General features: G+C 38.8%; 2 protein-coding genes across 2 annotated transcripts; both read right to left on the bottom strand.

Annotated features, from left to right (window-relative positions):
• Positions 1-4481: 4481 nt before the first annotated feature.
• Positions 4482-4712, bottom strand: LOC110292034 (small proline-rich protein 2I). The gene has a single exon (XM_021159192.1). The coding sequence runs from the start codon at positions 4710-4712 to the stop codon at positions 4482-4484; it is 231 nt and encodes a 76-aa protein (XP_021014851.1).
• Positions 4713-18294: 13582 nt separating this feature from the next.
• LOC110290598 (small proline-rich protein 2I-like) lies at positions 18295-18525 on the bottom strand. The gene has a single exon (XM_021157150.1). It carries the CDS (start codon positions 18523-18525, stop codon positions 18295-18297), a length of 231 nt encoding a protein of 76 aa, XP_021012809.1.
• Positions 18526-19755: the final 1230 nt, after the last annotated feature.

Below are 19755 nucleotides of genomic sequence, written 5' to 3'. Positions count from 1 at the left end.
ATATTAATTTTCTCTACATATTTAAATCTCAGACTCTGTCTGTTATTAAATTTCTTTCAGTGTGGAAATAAAAGATTGATCTCAAAGTGAATTGTTCTTCTAGAGTACTGAAAAGGAATAAAACACCAGAAGAAAAAATAAATATAAGGTGGAATGGGAAGTCCACCTTATACACTGCTGTCTGAAATGAATCGTTGAACTATAAAAGACAGTCTTTTCTGTTGGACTCTGCATAGTCATCTGAAGATAAGCTTTTTACTTTTTATGTGTAAGATACTTTGCTTAAGATCATAGTAGAAGGTTGTTGTGAAGTCTTTATGCCCCTTGCAGATTTCCTATCCTGTACAAAACCTGTCTGTTACTGTGGCTTCAGTTGTGATGTTAAATTATTGGAATCCAATTAGTGATTCAATTAACATATTTGTGATTGAGTTCATATGTCAACTCAGTATTAAAGCATCTTTTATGTGCTGATTTTAATATCAAAATAAAAAGAATGAGAAAAAAAAGAGAGAGAGACCCAAGTTCTCTTGCCTACATGTGCATCTGCCAGATTACAAATCCCTGTTCCTCTACCCCCAAAGAACCTGGCCTCCTAAGCATTGTATTCACATGCCTAAACCCATACACAGACACGTACAGATATACATAATTAATGGAATAAAGAGGAGGTGACTCCTGTGGGAAAAGTGGTAGAGAGATCAATACAGAAACAGTGGAGATACAAGGTATAAATAACATTTAATAAATTTGATAAAACCTCAACTGGGGGTCTATCTACTGGAGGTAGAAATGCAAATCAAAATTACCCTGAGATTCCACCTCACTCCAGTCAGAATGTCTAAGATCCAAAACTCAGGAGACAGCAGATGCTGAGGAGGATGTGGAGAAAGAGGAACACTCTTCCACTGCTGGTGGGATTGTAGGCTGTTACAGCAACTTTGGAAAACAATCTGGTGGTTCCTCAGAAAAATGGAAACAGTTTTACATGAAGGCCCAGCTATGCCACTAGTGAGCATATACCCAAAAGATTCTCCAATGTATAACAAGGAACCTGTTTCACTATGTTTATAGCAGACTTATTTATAATAGCCAAAAGCTGGAAACAACCCAGATGTTCCTCAAAAGAAGAATGGATACAGAAAATGTGGTGCATTTTCACAATGGAGTACTACTCAGTTATTAAAAAGTGATGACTTCTTGAAATTTGCAGGCAAATGAGTGTAACTAAAAAATAGCATCCTTGGTAAGCTAACCCAGACTCAAAAGGACGCACATGGTATTTACTCGCTGATAAGTGGATATTAGCCCAAAAGCTCAGAATACCTACAGTACTCATCACAGACCATATCAAAGAAAACAAGAAGGAAGACCAAAATGTGGATGCTTCAATTGTATTTAGAAGGAGGAACAAAATAATCTTGAGACGTGGAAGGAACCTGCCAGTGAAAGGCGGTTGTCTTAGGGAGAAAAGGCTGGTGGGCAGGATAAGGTATGAGAAGAGACAGAAGAGAAGTTCAGAGGGTCAGAAAAATGATTAGAAATATGTAGCAGTGGGGTTGGGAACAGTGGGGAACCACTAGAAAGTCCCTGATGCCATGAAAACAAGAGGTTTCTAGGCATTAGCTGAAAAACCCAGAGAGGATGCTTGCTTCTTAAATTTTGTGGAATATGAAGAAGACTGATAGGAGGGGTGGAGAGGGACAATCAATTTTGACTTTTTAGGCATACTGATAACTTTCTATAACATTCATGTTTAAAAGGTGTTGTGGTTCTCCAAAAAATTAGAATGGAGCCTGTCTCTGTCTGTGTTGATTGCCATTGGATCCCCTTCCCCTAACTGGGCTGCCTGGTTGTGCCTCAATGGGAAAGGATGCACTTTTTCTTATTGTGACTGGATGTCCAAGGGTGGAGACCTACCCAAGGTGGGCTCTCCCCTCTCTGAAGAGAAGAAAACGGAGTAATGGGTCGAGGGATTAATAAGGGTTGGACAGAGTTAACGGAGGCCAAAATCCAGATGTAAAGTATATAACTAAATTAATTTAAAAAATAGAAACATGGGCACAAATATGTAGCAGATGTACAGCTTGGTCTTCATGTGTGTCCCAAACAAATAGAATAGGTGCTAGCCCAAAAGCTATTTCCTCTATGTGGGATATGCTCTTCTGGCTGGGCTGCCTTGTCTGGCTTCAGTGGGATAGGATGCACCTACTCTCACAGATACTTGATGCACCAAGGTATAGGAATACCCAGGGATGGAGCTTTTAGGGGAAGGTGAGAGACATTAGGGCAGGAACTGTGGGAAACGTTGACCGGAACTGGAGCAGTGAGAAGGATGTAAAATTAATAAGTAAAATAATAATAATAATAATAATAATAATAATAATAATAATAATAATAATAATAGAAACATGGAAATATTTCACTTCACACATAAAGTTCCTTCTGAAAAATAAAGAGGATCCCCAATTACATACACCATTCATCTGCAATATTATGGATAAAATAAACATGAGAAGCAAATAAAGGGAAGATGAAATATAACATGATTTGGAACATGATTGCCTATGCTAATTAAGTGCAAGCCACATCCATAATGGAACAACTGTACTATAGTCATTGTGCTACTGATGGTGGTACTGCAAGTGATGTTGTTGGTGCTGGAGACAATGGGCATGTAACTAGTGATGGACATGGATATAGTGCTCTTAGTAGAGGTGAGGATGACTATGGTAGTGAAGGGAGGCAGTGGTGCATAGTGTGACTTCCTGTACTGTTTGTGATAATATGGTGGAATTGGTGATGAAGATGGTCATCTAGGGGATAGAAATGGGGTTGTAGTAAGGGTACTAGAAACAATATGGACCAGTAGCTTCTAAAACTATCAGTTACATACAACTAATTAGGTGCTGCAGACTATGCAAGTCAAATGGCATGGAATAGTTCAATTGGTACTAAAGGCAAGGTTGGGGTATAAATAAGTTTCAACAAATAAAAGTAACAAGAAAATGTTCAATATTTCGAGTCATTCAAGAATCAAAAACCAAAATTACACTAGAACAGTTTTACCTGTGTATGAATGAGTATCATTGACATAATACCAGGACCTGGAAGAACAATGGAGGAAAAGGAACACAAATTCTAAGTTGTAAAGAGAGATTAACCAAGCAAATATAGAAATCACTGTGGGGTCATCCATAGAAATAACAATAAAGCAAAACTATCATATGATTCAGCAACATCACTTGGGTTCAATATAGTTTTTTTTTTTTAAGTCCTATATGTATAGAGCATACAGTAGAGTTGCCTGCATATTCATCTATGTTTCAGTACTCCTAATATTCAGGATAATCAGCCTAGCTGCTTACAAGTGATTGAATGAATTTAGAAAATTTGGCATGAATACATAATGGAGTAATCATTAATGATAATAATGATAGCATGTCATTTTTAGATAAGTGAATTAAACTGCATAAAATCATGTTAAGAAAAATCAGAACTTTTAAAATACAAGACTGGCATAGTTGTTTCAATTATAGAAGTACAAAAACATAACTATGTTAATTGGTATAAATGTATTTCTATTAGGTTTGTGGAAGGAGACAAGGGAGAGCAAAATGCATGGGGTTTTGGGGGAATATAGGAATATGTCATAAGTGTCACATGTATATCTGAATATCAGATAATCTTTCTGAGTTAGCATGTGCTAAAGGAGACATTGTAGTTATGCAGAATGAAGAAAGAATGTGTCACTTAAGCCAACCAACAGAAAACAGTCTTTGTTATAATAAAAAAATCAGTCAAAACCTGATTACTGCAGAATGACTTAGGGATCAATGAATAAAAAGAAAGGCCTACAACACATAGGAAAAACAAAAAGACAGACAAACTCAAGAAAAAACACTCAGCAGGTTTTCCAAAGTAGTACAGGACTTGAGAACCAGGAGTCTGAAATTATGCAATCAAGGACCAGTTTAGAAGGTTAGCTGGCCAGCCCAGTAGGAGCAGAGCTGACTGATAGAGGTCAGGTTGAAAATTTTCCAAACCAAAATGCAAATCCATGCGTTACAGGTAATAGTGTAAGTTTTAGAAGAAAGGGACACATGAATGCCATTATGGAGATTGTACTTTATTCAGGAAATGAAACCATGGTGACAGCACAAAACCAAAGGTGATTGACAGTTTTGGGCAACATCTCCTGAGTACACAGGAAAGATAGCAGCTATATTTCCCACTGAGCATCTGGGATACTGACTAACTGAGGAAAGATCATTCTCTGCAGCCCCTTGACACCAAAAGCAGGACAACTTCAGGGAAACATCTTCCCTGTTAGGGGACATCACAGGAACATGGAGGGTGAAAGGTGGAGGAGATTCCTCTGCAATCATTCCAGGATTTGGAAGGAAGATGGAGGTGTTTCTTGGGAAGTACATGAGAAAGATTCTCTTCTTTTCCCCTTGTCCTGATGACTGCTGAAGACCTCACTTGCTCTTGGGTGGGCACTTCTGCTGGCAGGGTGGAGGAGTTTGCACAGGAGGGCATTTCTGCTGGTATGAGGGAGGGGGACATGGCTCAGGACAAGGCTCTGGGCACTTTGGAGGAGGACAAGGCTCTGGGCACTTTGGAGGAGGACAAGGCTCAGGGCACTTCTTGGGTGGGCACACAGGTGGAGGCTGGCAAGGCTGCTTGCACTGCTGCTGTTGGTAAGACATAATGCTGGAGTCTCAGGATCTGAAAGAGATGACATGAAAAGGATGATCAGTAGTGATCAATTCAGAGAAGATAGATGGAACTCTGGAGCCTCAAGTCTGTTTGTCTCTTTCAACATCAACATTATTTTCCAACTCCTATTTTAGAGTTGGTTGGCTTTTCCCTTTCCTGTCAGCATGTGTTGCAGTAGCCTTGGGAATGGCTACTGTGTTTCAGACCTTTTCTTTTCTTTCTTCCTTTCCTTTCTTTTCCTTTCCTTTCCTTTCCTTTCCTTTCCTTTCCTTTCCTTTCCTTTCCTTTCCTTTCCTTTCCTTNTCCTTTCCTTTCCTTTCCTTTCCTTTCCTTTCCTTTCCTTTCCTTTCCTTTCCTTTCCTTTCCTTTCCTTTCCTTTCTTCTTTCTTTCCTTTCTTTCCTTTCTTTCTTTCTTTCTTTCTTTCTTTCTTTCTTTCTTTCTTTCTTTCTTTCTTTCTTTCTTTCTTTCTATTTTTTCCAGAGCTAGGCAAGCACTCTACCACTGAGCTAAATCCCTAACCCCCCCTTTTTTTGTTTTTTGTTTTTTCTTTTGTTTTTGTTTATCAAGACAGGGTTTCTCTGTGTAGCCCTGGCTGTCCTGGAACTCACTCTGTAGACCAGGCTGGCCTTGAACTCAGAAATCTGCTTGCCTCTGCCTCCTAAGTGCTGGGATTAAATGTGTGTGCCACCACTGCCCTCAGACCTTTTCTTAAGAGAAATTATTTTGTTCCAAAGAAACAAGTAATGCTGTTCACACAAGAAACACCTTCAAGACAGGCAGTCTCAAGTACTGATGCCCTGAAAAATCACAAAAAACAGTTTCTGTTCTCTTTATTACCTACATCATTCCAGCAGTTTGTCTGGGGCTGGAGAGTAAAGGACATCAGGGAAGTCTCAGGTTCTAATACCTACTAAGGTATATAGCCTTTCAAAGAACACCAAAAGATATACGTGAAAGAGAAATACCTGGTCTTCTACGAGCTATTGACTGTAAGGAAAAGTAACTTATCACTCTTGACTACTGTATTCACTGCTGATTTTCTCACTACTAGACAGGTACCATTCATCCCATGATCAAAACTGAACTCAAGACACATATTCCCTCAAATTTCAGTATAGCATATAGGAAGAAACATAAGACAGATCAACTCAAGTAAAGCTACTCACCAGGTTCTCCAAAGTGGTCTAGGCCTTGAGTATCAGGAGTCTGCAGTCTCACAGTCAAGGACCAATTTATAGGACAAGCTGGCCAGCCCAGTGGGAACAAATCTGACTGATAGTGGGCAGGGCCCAAAATTTCCAAACCAAAATGCAAATCTATGTATGACTGGCTGAACTGGGACTCTACAAAATGGGAAGTATCCTGTTCCTGGATATCATCACCGTTGAGACCTGTGACTCAGTGAACACTCACTGTTTTAAGTTTCAGTGAGATCTCACTGGTTGCCTATGTAATCTTTTGTGATTATACCAAGTGTTTTTTTTTTTCCTCTGTTATAATTCTCTTATGTCCTAAATTGTGTGTTTTATTTGTTCTACTTCAGTTTATTAATATTCTCTGGTTCACTGAGTCACTTATATTCCTGCTTTCTAAGTATAATTGACCTATAGACTAAAATAAAGAATTAAAGGTTTTAACTGTTGTTTTGGCTTCATATATGACAACCCTATGCCTGGAGTCAATTCATATGTACTTCCTGACAATGTTGATTTTTCTGAATTTTGGAAAATATTATATGCCCTTCTTAGCAGAGACTAATGGTCTTTGGTCTTATCATTACATTCTTCAATACTGCATGTCAAAGGACATAATTGAGGTATATATTTGAACTCACTAATGATGATAACCTCAAGACAGATTATCATGACAGTACCAGAGCTAAAATTGCACCTATCCTTAACATGTTCTTTGTTAGGTGGTTAACACACACACACACACACACACACACACAGGCACACACACACACACACACACACACACACACAGAGGGGGGCTGAAGCAGAGTCAGACAAAGAGAAACAGAGACACATATTCAGAAAGACCATTAGCCTTACAGATTAACCAATCTCCCATGTAGCTACATGTATCACTTCCTGACTTTCTAAGGCTTTACTTAAATTATTGTCATATTAAAACTGACAAAATTAACTAAAAGTTTATTGTTTTGTAATTTTCAATTCATTTGCTAGATACTATTAGAAAAGGCCATCATTAATTATATAAAATTTTAAATCAATATTTCATAAATATTTATGGCTTTAAAAACATTGTTAAAAATATCTGAATTTTTATTCAATGCCATCAAAATTTTCAAACTATAATTAAATGTATTTCAGCCTGATAAATTATTTTCTAATATATTGCTAAAATAATACAAACTATACACAAAAATTAAAAGTTCCTTCTGGTTTCTAGTTCCTGCCCTAAATACAGTCCAAGTCCAAGTGTATCTACAGATGACCTAGGGGAAAAATATGATGAAAATGCATACCACATAACACTGTATGTGCACATAAAAGAAAGCAACTAATCTGTAATAACTATGAACAAAACTATGGCATGTTAACTGAAGTTATACAGGAAGAAGAGAATAAATACTGTGTGATTTCACTCATATTTCAGCTTTAAGAAGATGATCTCATGAGGTTTATAGGATGATGTTGGTTTCCATAAGAACAGTATGAGTGAGAGCAGGATAGGGAAAGTTTTCTGAAAGGGATCTAAGCTACAATCAATGCAAACATAAGTTCGATGATGTTTTTTATATTGTCAAATCTCTACATGACAGAATTGTGTTTTCACCATAAATGATGCTATGACAAGAACTTCATGTCTCTCAAGAAAGAAATCTAAGAAGACTTCAGAAAATGGAGAGATCTCCCATGTTCATGGATTGGTAGGGCTAGCATAATAAAAGTGACCATCTTACCACAAGCAATCTACAGATTCAATGCAATCCCCATCAAAAATTTCAACACAATTCTTCACAGACATGGAAAGGGAATTCTTAATTTCATGTGGAAAAACAAAAAACCCAGGATAATGAAAACAATTCTTAAAAATAAAGGAAATTTTGGGGAAAATCACAATTCCTGACGTCAAACAATGCTGCAAAGCAATAGTGATAAAAACAGTTTGGTATACAGAGACAGACAGGTTGATCAATTGAGTAGAATGGAAGATCTGAAAATAACATTGCACACCTGTAGATACATAATCTTTGACAAAGAAGCCAAGAATGTACAATGAACAAGATAAAGCATCTCCAATAAATGGTGCTGGTCTAACTGGCAGTTGGTATGTAGAAAAGTGAAAATAGATCCATATTTGTCACCTCGCACAAAGCTCAAGTCCAAGTGAATCAAGGACCTCAACATAAAGTCAGATACACTGAATTTAACAAAAGAGGAAATGGGAAAGAGCCTTGAACTCATGGGCATGGAGCTGGGGGTTGGGATTTCCTAAACAGAACCTAATGGCTCAGGCTCTAAGATCAAGAATTGATAAATGGGACCTTATAAAACTTAAATGCTTCTGTAAGGCAAAGGAAATAGTCAATAGGACAAATTGGCAACCTATAGATTGGGAAAAACTTCACTAACCCTACATCTGAAAGAGGGCTAATATTCAAAATACATAAAAAACTCAATTTGCTAACCTCCAAGAAACCAAACAACCCATTCAAAAACTGGGGTATAGAACTAAACAGAGAATTCCCAACAGAGGAGTCTTGAATGGCCGAGAAGCACTTAAAGAAATGTTCAAAGTCTTTAGTCATCAGGGAAATGCAAATCAAAACAACACTGAGATACCACCTTACACCAATCACAATGGCTAAGATCAAAAACTCAGGTGACAGAACATTCAGAGAAAGAGGAACACTCCTCCATTGCTGGTGGAACTGGTACAACTACTCTGGAAATCAGTCTGGCATATACTCAAAAGATGTCCCACCATGCCACAAGGTCACAGGTTCCACTATTTCAATAGTGGCCTTATTTGTGATATACAGAAGCTAGAAACAACCCAAATGTCCCACAATGGAAGAATGGATGCAGAAAATGTAGTTCATTTGCACAATAGAATACTATTCAACTATTAAGAACAAGGACACCATGAGTTTGGCAAGCAAATGAATGGGCACAAAAATATGGTCCTTAGTGAGGTATCTCAGACCCAAAAGAACATGCATGATGTGTACTCTCTAATAAATGGATATTAGCCAAAAAGAAAGCACCAAATATCCAGGATACAATCCACAGAACTTAAAAAGATTAACAAGCCATAGGGCCCAAGAGCATGCTTCAAGCCCACTAGGGAGGGAGAAGAAACCAGAGTGCAGGGACAGAGGAAACTGGGTGGGAGAGGGGAAGCTGGAGGGGCAAGGGAAAAGGGGAAAGGGGAAAATATCAGGTTTGGGGAGGGGTACCAGAAGTGAAGCCCCAAGGGCCAGCAGAAGAAAATGAAAATATAAAACCTCAGAAGGTGAGAGGTAGGTAAACCCAATAAAATATACCAGAAACCTGGGTGTTAAGAGAATCTCAAGACTTGAAGGGAGGAACCTTAGGTGAAATGTTCAACAGTGGAGAGAGGCAACTTGTAGACTTCACCTCCACTAGAATGACAGGGCATCAAGTGGGGGGATGGGGTTTCCATCTCACAGTCAAAAGCTGACTCAGAATCTTCTCTGTCTAAAAGAACTGCAGGGACCAAAACGGAAAAGAGATTGGAAAGGAGGTTCAGTGACTGGCCCAAATTGGGACCCATATCAAGGGGAGGCTCCAAGGCCTAACACTGTTACTGATGCTATGATGTACTTACAGACAGGAGCCTAGCATGGCTGCTCTCCCAATAAGGCCCAATAAGCAGCTGAGTCGGAAGCAGATACTTACACACAACCAATTGACGAAAGTCAGAAATCCCTGTGGTTGAATTAGGGAAAACCTGTAGGAAGCTAAGGAGGAGAGCGATCCTATTATAGGAAGACCAGCAGTCTCAACCAATTTGGGTCCCTAAGATCTCCCCAAAACAGAAGCATCAACCAAGCAGCATACACTAGTTGGTCCAAGGCCCCAAATACATACACAGCAAAGGACTGCCTGGTCTGGCCTCAGTGAGAAAAGACTCACCTAACCCTTGAGAGACTTGAGGTCCCAGGAAATGGGGAGACCTGGCAGGTTGTGCAGGGTTTGGGGGCACCCTCTTGGAGATGGAGGAGGAGGAATGGGATGAGGAACTGTTTGGAGGGTAGAACGGTAGAAAGATAATGACTGGATTGTAAAAGATTAAAGATTTTAAAACAAAGTTTCAGGTGTTTACTTTGATATTTTTAAAAGACACTTAACACACTGATGTACACAGATGGAAGTGAACTTGTGAAATGGAATCAGGATGGAATTGTGTTAGAAGCCTCCTCCCTGTCAATGAGCTTTCATAGTGTTAGAAGATGCTATGTAGGCTGAGTGAGAAAAGGCATCAATGGTTTTACCTAGCACTGTACCCCGGAAACTTTACCACCACCCTACCAGTCAAGATGTACCCACTTGGGCAAAAGTACCACGACTGTTGTGATACTAATCCAATCAGTTTATGATTAGCCTGCAACCCTTTCCATCATATATACACCATACTGTAAACACACTCAAAAGCCCATCATGGGAAAAGACATAGAACTGAAGGGAACTTACGTTCTTAAATCTCTTTCTAGATGAATTGGCACAGTATTAAGACAACTTCTAAATATACATTCTATTACTTCTTTCTATTCTGTTTTTGTGATAAAAAATACAATAACCCAAAGCAAACATTGAAGAGGACATGGTCATTTTTTTTCTTTCAGTTTTGGAAGGGATGTGGTCCCGACTGGTGGGGGAATACATGGTAGAAGGATGGTGAGTAGACCAGCCTAGGAAGCCAAGAAATCATATTTCATCAACACAGGAGGACAGGAAATTGGAACAGACTAAAAATCTCAACCTTCATATTGGAATACAGTATATTTTTAATGATATGTGCAGTCATTGCCTAGAAAGATTTTTACGTAAAATGAACTGTTCCTGGGTTTATTTGTAGTTTGTTTACATATTTGAGTTTGCAATGTAATGTCATCATTTATCCCTTTCCTTTCTTCTATCCAGTCCCTCCTATCTGCCCCTTCTTGCTCCTTTTCAAATCAATGGCCTTCTTTTTTCATTAATTTTTGTTACATGAATGTATGTATATGTATATACATTTATAGTACTAAATATATCCTATACAGTATGTATAATACACTGAACATTTGTTATTGGAGAGCCAACTGTTGTGCTCTTCCCCAGGTAAGAGTATTTCTACCACTCTCAGTGTTTTTTGTCTCTTATAGTTCTCATTGTCTTTCTCCCATCTGCTCTAGTATGTTTATTGCTGTTGAAGATACCATGCAAGCCTCCAAAGGAAGAAAACAACCAACAATCCTAACCAGAAAAGACTCTATTGAACCAAAACAAGAGTATGGCCCAATAAACCCAAGAGTGCAGTAGTGAAAAGCATACTTTTACAGTAACCAGCAAGTCTTGTTTGAATTGGACATAAGATGGGTACATCTCCAATATATTAGGAAGTTTGCTGTGAGACATTTTCTCCTAGTAATTTTAGAAGCTACACACAGGAAGTTTCACCAACATGAGTGCATAAACATGAGCCGGGACAGATTCAGGCTGAGTTTTCATATGCTTGTTGAATATATACATCCAAGGACCCTTTTATAAGACTGCTTTGGATAAGCAGGTCCATGAATTTCCTAAACAGAATGCCAATTATATATAAATGGCTAAGCCTATAGTCTACAAAGATGGGATATCATCACTGTTCTTAGACATCTTCTCTGCAGAAGAGTTCTGAGTCAGAGACTCTTCCTTTTCATCCATTTTCAGTAACTATTACCAGCTATAAAAATTGAAGAATCTTCTAACTTTTTTTATAAAATTATTTCCTCTTTGACTACCACATTATTTTCTCTTCTTCATCTTCCCTGGAATTAAAACTATGAGTTTGTCGGTTCCTCAGAAAATTAAACATAGTACTACTGGAGGATCCAGCAATACCACTCTTGAGCATATATCCAGGAGATGCTCCAACATGTAATAAGGACACATACTCCACTATGTTCAGAGCAGCCTTATTTATAATAGCCAGAAGCTGGAAAGTACCCAGATGTTCCTCAACAGAGGAATGAAGACAGAAAATGTGGTAATTTACACAATGGAGTACTAGGCAACTATTAAAAACAATGAATTTATGGCAAATGGATGGATCTGGAGGATATCATCCTGAGTTAGGTAACCCAGTCACAAAAGAATACACATGATATGTACTCACTGTTAAGTGGATATTAACCTAGAAGCTCAGAATACCCAAGATACAATTTGCAAACCACATGGAACATAAGAAAAAGGAAGACCAAAGTGTGGATACTTCAATCCTTCTTAGAAGGGAGAACAAGACACCCATGGAAGGAGTTACAGAGACAAAGTGTGAAGCAGAGACGGAAGGAATGACTATCCAGAGACTACCCCACCTGGGAATTCATCCCATATAGAACTACCAAACCCAGACACTATTGTGGATGACAAGAACTTGCTGATAGGAGCCTGATATAGCTGTCTCCTGAGAAGCTCTGCCAGTGCCTGACAAACACAGAAGTGGATGCTCACAGCCATCCATTGGACAGGGCACAGGATTCTCACTGAAGGAGCTAGAGAGAGTATCCAGGGAGCTGAAGGGGTTTGCAGCTCCCTAGAAGGAACAACAATATGAACTAACCAATATCCCCAGAGATCCCTGGAACTAACTCACCAACCAAAGGAAACACATGGTGGGACTCATGGCTCTAGCTGTATATGTAGCAGAGGATGGTCTGTTTGGTCATCAATGGGAGGAGAGGTCCTTGGTCCTGTGAAGGTTCTCTTCTCCAGTATAGGGAAATGCTAGGGCCAGGAAGCAGGAGTGGGTGGGTTGGTGAACAGGGGGAGGGGGGAGAGTATAAGTGGGTTTTGGAGCAGAAACCAGGAAAGGGGATAACATTTGAAATGTAAATAAAGAAAATATCAAATAAAAAAGTACAACTATCTAATTTAGGTTTTTGTCACTTTGGAGCACACTGAATTATTTACTTATATTATTGAATTTCTTTTACAGTCTCTCAGTATACTACTAGAAGGAAAAAGCTAGAAGAAACATCATGTGTCTGCCTTCCATAACAGGTAGGGTTGTTAGTAAGTAATCTGCTTAACTAGTTTGAGTGTGCCATTTTCTGCAATCCTTTCCTTCATTAACAGAATCACAGTCTTCACCTGTGTGCTCTGCACTGAAGATACTGCCATCTTATCAACGAGAACAGTGCTGCCAACCCCATGTGTGACTCTGCTTTCAGAGTGTCTCCCAGGTGCCTCAGCAAATATTCTTACTCTCCTCAGGTAAGTGCCTTGTATTTTGTTGTTGCTAGTGCTTGTCTTGACAAAGCAATTATGAAAACTTCCTGGAACATTAATATATAGTTGGAGAAGAAAGATTAAAATGAGGAAGGTGAAACAAACCCTTCAATTAGTTCCAGCTCTGTTCTGAGAAGCACCCAGACATTGAATCAGGATCAGTGAAGCATGTGAGGTTCCTATGACTGTAAATGCTTCTGAGAGTAAGGAAGAATTTAGCTGAGAATGCCATTGTCCTTGTCCCTAAAGGGAAAGAGTCATCAGTTCTGCATCCGGGGCCAGGTGCTGAGTAATTTATGACCTTGGATTGCTCAAAAAAGCTAGTACACATACCACAGAGCCAGGTCTATATTTGCATATCACACCTATAGGATCTTCCTTAGACAAATATCTAGTGCCTGTTATGCCAAATTTCAAAATTACCAAGTAATCACAGTATTGTGATTATGGTGTCATATAACAAAATGTTAGTTACATCTGAAGTTCTATTGAGTATAGCCCACATAGAAAAGTTTGAAGGGATTAAGGACAATATTAAAAAAGGAAGACTTACACTGGGATAAGAGATGTGAGGGCAGCATAGATCAGGGGATATGGAGAGAGATTACAAAACTGAATGTCTTTTGAAAAGGGTACATGGACTCCTGCCTCCAATCTTGAAACAGCATACTGCTCCATACCCCAGTTCTTCACCTGCCTCCCTGGAGGCTTGCCCCAGTCCAGTACATCCAGGTGAGACATCCATGCTTTAATGTTCCCATATGCTGTGACCCCAGAAAGGCCAACAGCGGTGAGCTCTGTTCTGTCCTATTAGAGCTCCATCTGCCTTCTGGTCCACACCTCCACCTGCAATAGAGAATCTGTACCCCTCACTACAGTCCACAGCTCTGCTTGCATTTTGAGAGGCCTGCAGCTATCTGGGACAACCAGGCTTAGTACTCTCAGGGACTACCAGGTCAACCAATACCAAAGACACCCAGATGGAGAAAGGCAAGTACAAAAACATAGTCAACAAATGCTAGTGTAATATGGCACCACCAGAACCCAGCTCTACTATTGCAGCAAGCTGTGGATATGCTAACACACCTGAAGAATAAGACTCTGACTGTAAACCTCATTTTGGGAAGATGATAGAGGCCTTTAAAGAGGATATAAATAAATCCCTTAAAGAGATACAGGAAGACATAATGAAACAGGTAAAAGCCCTTAAGGAAGAAACTAGTAAGTCCCTTAAAGAAATACAGTAAAATACAACCAACAGTTAAAGAACATTAATAAAATGGTCCAAGATCTAAAAATGGAAATAGAAGCACTAAAGAGTAGACAAATGGAAGCAACCCTGGAGATAGAAATCCTAGGAAAAAATGCAAGCATCACCAACATAATACAAGCTTAGAAGATACCATAGCAGAAATTAATACATCAGTTAAAGAAAATGACAAACATAAAAGGTTTCTAAATCAAAACATCCAGGAAATTTGGGACACTATGAAAAGATCAAACTTAAGAATAATAGTAATAGAAGAGGATGAAGATTCCCAGTTCAAAAGATCAGAAAGTATCTTCGACAAAATCATAGAAGAAAACTTCTATGAAACTAAAGAAAGAGATGGCTATAAACATGTAAGAAGTTTGCAGAACACAAATAGATTGGACCAGAAAAGATGATCCTCCTGCCTTATAATAATCAAAACTCTTCTATAAGAGTCCCCAGGCTCCATCCACTGTTTGGCTGTGGGTATCTACATCTGTCTGAGTCTGCTGCTGGGCGGAGCCTCTTAGAGGACAGCCATACTAGACTCCTGTCTGCAAGACTCATAGAGTATCATTAATAGTGTCAGAGATTGGTGCCTGCCAGTGGGATAGGTCTCAAGTTTGGCCAGTTATTGGATGGCCATGCCCTTAGTCTCTACTGCATCCCTTGTGCATGATTTTTTTTGCAGACAGAATAAATTTTGGACTTGTAGGTGAGTTGGTGTCTCTATCACTCCACTGGGTTTCCTGCCTGGTACAGGGGGTGGCCTCTTCAGGTTCCATATCCCCAAAGTCATGAGTCATAGCAAAGGTCACCTCCATTGATTCGTGGGCACCTTCCTTTCCCAGTTCTCTGTATTGTTCTGGTTTTCTAAGGATTTTTATGAATCAAATGACAAACCTGAGCATCAAATTTAAATATTTTTGAGTTTTCATTTAACTTTATATTTTACTACAGTATATTCTATTCCATTAAGAAAACAGTGCATTAAGTATCAGGATTACACAATAACATTTACAAGAAATAAGAACAAGAAACAGGAGGTTCTACATAGACCCTAGATTTTTTGGCTAAAACCACTTCATCTGAAAATTACTACATTTAATAATACTTTATTTGATTTGGGTGAGATAGTTTGGTTACTTTTATTTTAATTTTTGAAAATAGTTTCCATGCAATATAATCTGATTATGGTTCTGAATCCTCAATTTATCCCAGATGTTCTATACCTTTCCACCCCAGGCATCTACAAAGTAAACAAAAAGGTAACAAAATGAGGTAAAAAACAAACAACTGAATAGCACTAAAGAAATGACCAGAAAAACAAAGACCTAAAGAAAAACTACAGGAAACACATACAAATACAGAGACACACATGTTGAGTAAATACATATATCTCATTAAAAATATAAAACAAATACAAATTCGTAAACATAATATATAAGCAAAGGGCCTATAGTTTAACAAAAGAAAAAAAATCCCAAAATTCTTTTGACTTCTATTTGTGTAGGACATCTACAGCTGGCCATGGGTCCTGGACTTAAACAGTTTGTATACCCATTAAGAGGTCTTGTGGGGTGGGGAGTGGTTGGAAACATCCTCATGGAGATAGGGTGACCCCATTATACCCAGACCTGTCCAGGTCCTGTGCATACTGCCAGAGTCTCTGCAAGTTTATATATTTACCAGTCCTGCTGTGCTTAGAAGGATAACGATTTCAACATCCACATGAGTTTAAATGCTGTGATAGTGGAGTAGATATAAAACATCAAATAAAAATACAGTACAGTAAACCAAATTGGAAACCTAGAGGTGTGCTTGCACTGCTCCTAAAGATGTGATTGACCAGCCCGTGCCTGGGGGAACAGAAAACAAACTTCCACTAGTAGGTTACACTAAAAAGCTGCACTTTGGGTAAGTGTATACCTTGATAAAGAGCAGATTTTTCAATTCAATACTATATGTTTGTCTCAAGCAGGGGCATAGGCAAGTGGATGGCTTCTTCTTATGTTGATATTATGATTTCTTTCTGTTGACAAGACTCCTGGCACTCACCACATACTATTTCAGAAAGATATACTGGAATTTCACTAAAGAACCAATGGAGAAACAAACAGAACTTCATTGTTTTAGTCATTCTCATGAAAACTTTCACTCAATATTACTTTTTGGAAAGCTATCTTGAAGAATATGACTGTGCTTTGAGGGAATGAATGAACAAAGACTCCTAAAAATCATAGAGACTCACACCTGTCCTCAAGTAACGTGTAGTTGAAGAGATAATCCTGATGGTTGCAGAGAAAATGTCCTTTAAACTTCATTTACTACAAGATAACAACCATTAGTTCCATTTGCATTTTCATTTCAGTCTATAAAAGGACTTAGTTGTCACTTGAAATACTTTAAGTGACTTGTGTTTTCAGTACATAAATATAAATGCTGCCTATCTTCAGTACTGACAATTTAATTAATTGTCAATAATAAATTAATTATGGAACCACCAATTTGTCTGCCTTTGCAATCAGATGAACTCTTAAAGTACCTGCAGCAGTGAGGCATGATGAGAAGATGATTCCTAAACTTTATGGACTGTGAAAGGAAGCTGATAGGAGAGTTAGAGAAACAAAAACCAGTAAGACACCAGAATCATTATACCTGTTGAAGAATGAGTACCATCCACATAATAGCAAGACCTGGCAGAAGAGTGGGCAAAAATGAACACAAATTGTCAGACTGTGAGAAAGTAGATTAACCCAACACATAAGGATATCAGCATGTATTCTTCCAAACAAATAACACTAAAGCAAAACCATTATATATTCATATTATATGAACCCCATCACCGCTTAGGTTCATATACACAAAGTCCAAGAGAGTATGCAATAGACTTGCTTTCATAGCCATCTATATTTTAGTACTACTCCTAATATTCAAGGTAAATAATCAACCTAGCTGCCTACCAGTGAATGAATGGTTTAAGAAAATGTGGCATGTATATGTACTAGAGTAATAGTCAGTAATGAGGAACAATGATATGTTGATTTTAAAAATGTGAATGAACTGCATTTTGACATGTTAAGAAACATAAGAACATTGTAAAATATAAGGTTAGCATAGTTGTTTAAATTAAAGAAGAAGAAGACATAACTATGATAAATGATGTAGATATGTAACTATTAGGTCAGAGGAAGGGGCCAATGTAGAGCAAAATATATGGAGGAGTTAGGAGAATGTAGACATATGTCCCAAGTGGCACATGCATATTAGAGTATCAGATATTCTTTTAAAGTTAGCGTGTACTAAAGGAGACATTTAGTTGTACAGAATGAAAAAATAATGTGTCTCATAAGAAAACCAACAAACACTATGTAATATTTGATATGATCCAATATCAGTCATACCTTGATTGCAGGAGAGTTACCTTGGGATCAATGAATAAAAATAAAGGAACATAAGCATATTAGGAAGACAATAAAGGTTTTAGAAAAAGGGACACATGAATACCATTAATCAGATTGTGCTTTATTCAGGAAATGAAACCACAGTGACAACACAAACAAGATGACTGACAGTTTTGAAAAACATCTTCTAAGTGCACAGAATAGACAGCAGTTGCTCTACCCTCTAAGCATCTGGGACATGGAACCACTGAGGACAGATCATTCTCAGCAGCCCCTTGACAGCAAACGCAGGACAACTTCAGGGAAATGCCTTCCCTGTAAGCCACAAGGAGGGTGATATATGTAGAAGATTCCTCTGCATGCATGACAGACTTTGAAGGGAAGACGGAGGTGTTGCTATGGAAGTACTTGAGATGGATTCCCTTCTCCTGAATTCTTCTGAAGCCCTCACTTGCTCTTGGGGGGGCACTTCTGCTGGCATGGTGGAGGAGGTTGCACCGGAGGGCATTTCTGCTGGCATGAGGGAGGAGGACAGGGAACAGGACAAGGCTCTGGGCACTTTGGAGGAGAACAAGGCTCAGGGCACTTTTGGGGAGGACAAGGCTCTGGGCACTTGGTGGGTGGGCACACAGGAGGAGGTTGGCAGGGCTGCTTGCATTGCTGCTGGTGGTAAGACATAGTGCTGGAGCCTCAGGATCTGAAAACAATTTCATGATAGTGTTAGGGGGTAATTAATCCAGAGAAGATTGATTGAAACTTAGAACATCAACCCCCTTCCACAGGGCAGAATCATTATTCCTTAACTCTTATTTTAGGACTTCCTGGCTTTTCCATTTCCTGTCAGTAATCTCCTAAAGTAGCCTTGATAAATCTTTTGTTTCATGAATTTTTTTTTCAGGAGAATTAGTTTGTTTCAGTGAAAACAAAAATGATGAATTCACAAAGAATCACCATTAAGACAGGCAGCCACAAGTATTAGTGACCTGAAAACTCACAAAACCAGTTTCTATCCTCCTCATTGCTTGTATCATCCCAACAAATTGTCTGGAGTTGGACAATAAAAGACAGATCATGAATCTCAGGCTCTAATACCTGCTAAGGTATAAGGACTTTCAAACAACACCAAAATATGCATAAAAAAGAGAAATAAACTCTGTTAAACCACCTATCAAATAAAAGGAAAAGCCACTTATCACAGGGGTCTATTGTATCCATTGCTAAACTTTTCACTACTAGGTATGTGCCTTTCATCTCATAATAAAAACTGAACTCATGACACTTATTCCCAAAAACTCACTACAGCACTTGGAATAAACATAAAGACAGACCAAATCAAGAAACGGCACTCACCAGGTTCACCAAACTAGACCAGGATTTCAGTACCAGGAGTCTGCAATTGTGCAGCCAAGGATCCCTTTATAGGATTGGCAGGCCAGCACAGTGTGAGCAGAACTGACTGAGAATTTCCCAATCAAAATGCAAATCGGTGCATGACTAGCTGGACTGGGACCCTACAGATGGGAAATACCCTCTTTCTGGACTTCATCACTACTGAGTGTAGTGACTCAGTGGGTGTTCCACATTTCAGTTTCTGTAAGATCTCACTGGTTTCCTAAGTTCTTTTATTGTTGTTGTTGAAGTCAATGTTTCTTTTGTTGTTTTGTTTTGTTGTAATTCTGTTGTGTCCTAACTCATGCATTCTATTTGTTCTGCTTCAGGTTATTCATATTCATTGATGCACTGGCCCATTTATATTCCTGTTTTGTAGGTATAATTTGTCTACAGAATGAAATAAGAAAGTATTAAAGGAGCCGGGCGTGGTGGCACACGCCTTTAATCCCAGCACTCGGGAGGCAGAGGCAGGCGGATTTCTGAGTTCGAGGCCAGCCTGGTCTACAAAGTGATTTC

The sequence above is a fragment of the Mus caroli genome, chromosome 3, assembly GCF_900094665.2.
Source record: "Mus caroli chromosome 3, CAROLI_EIJ_v1.1, whole genome shotgun sequence".
Classification (NCBI taxonomy): Eukaryota; Metazoa; Chordata; class Mammalia; order Rodentia; family Muridae; genus Mus; species Mus caroli.
The sequence above is the reverse complement of the archived record's forward strand: the minus strand, read 5'-3'. Positions and strand labels throughout refer to the sequence as shown.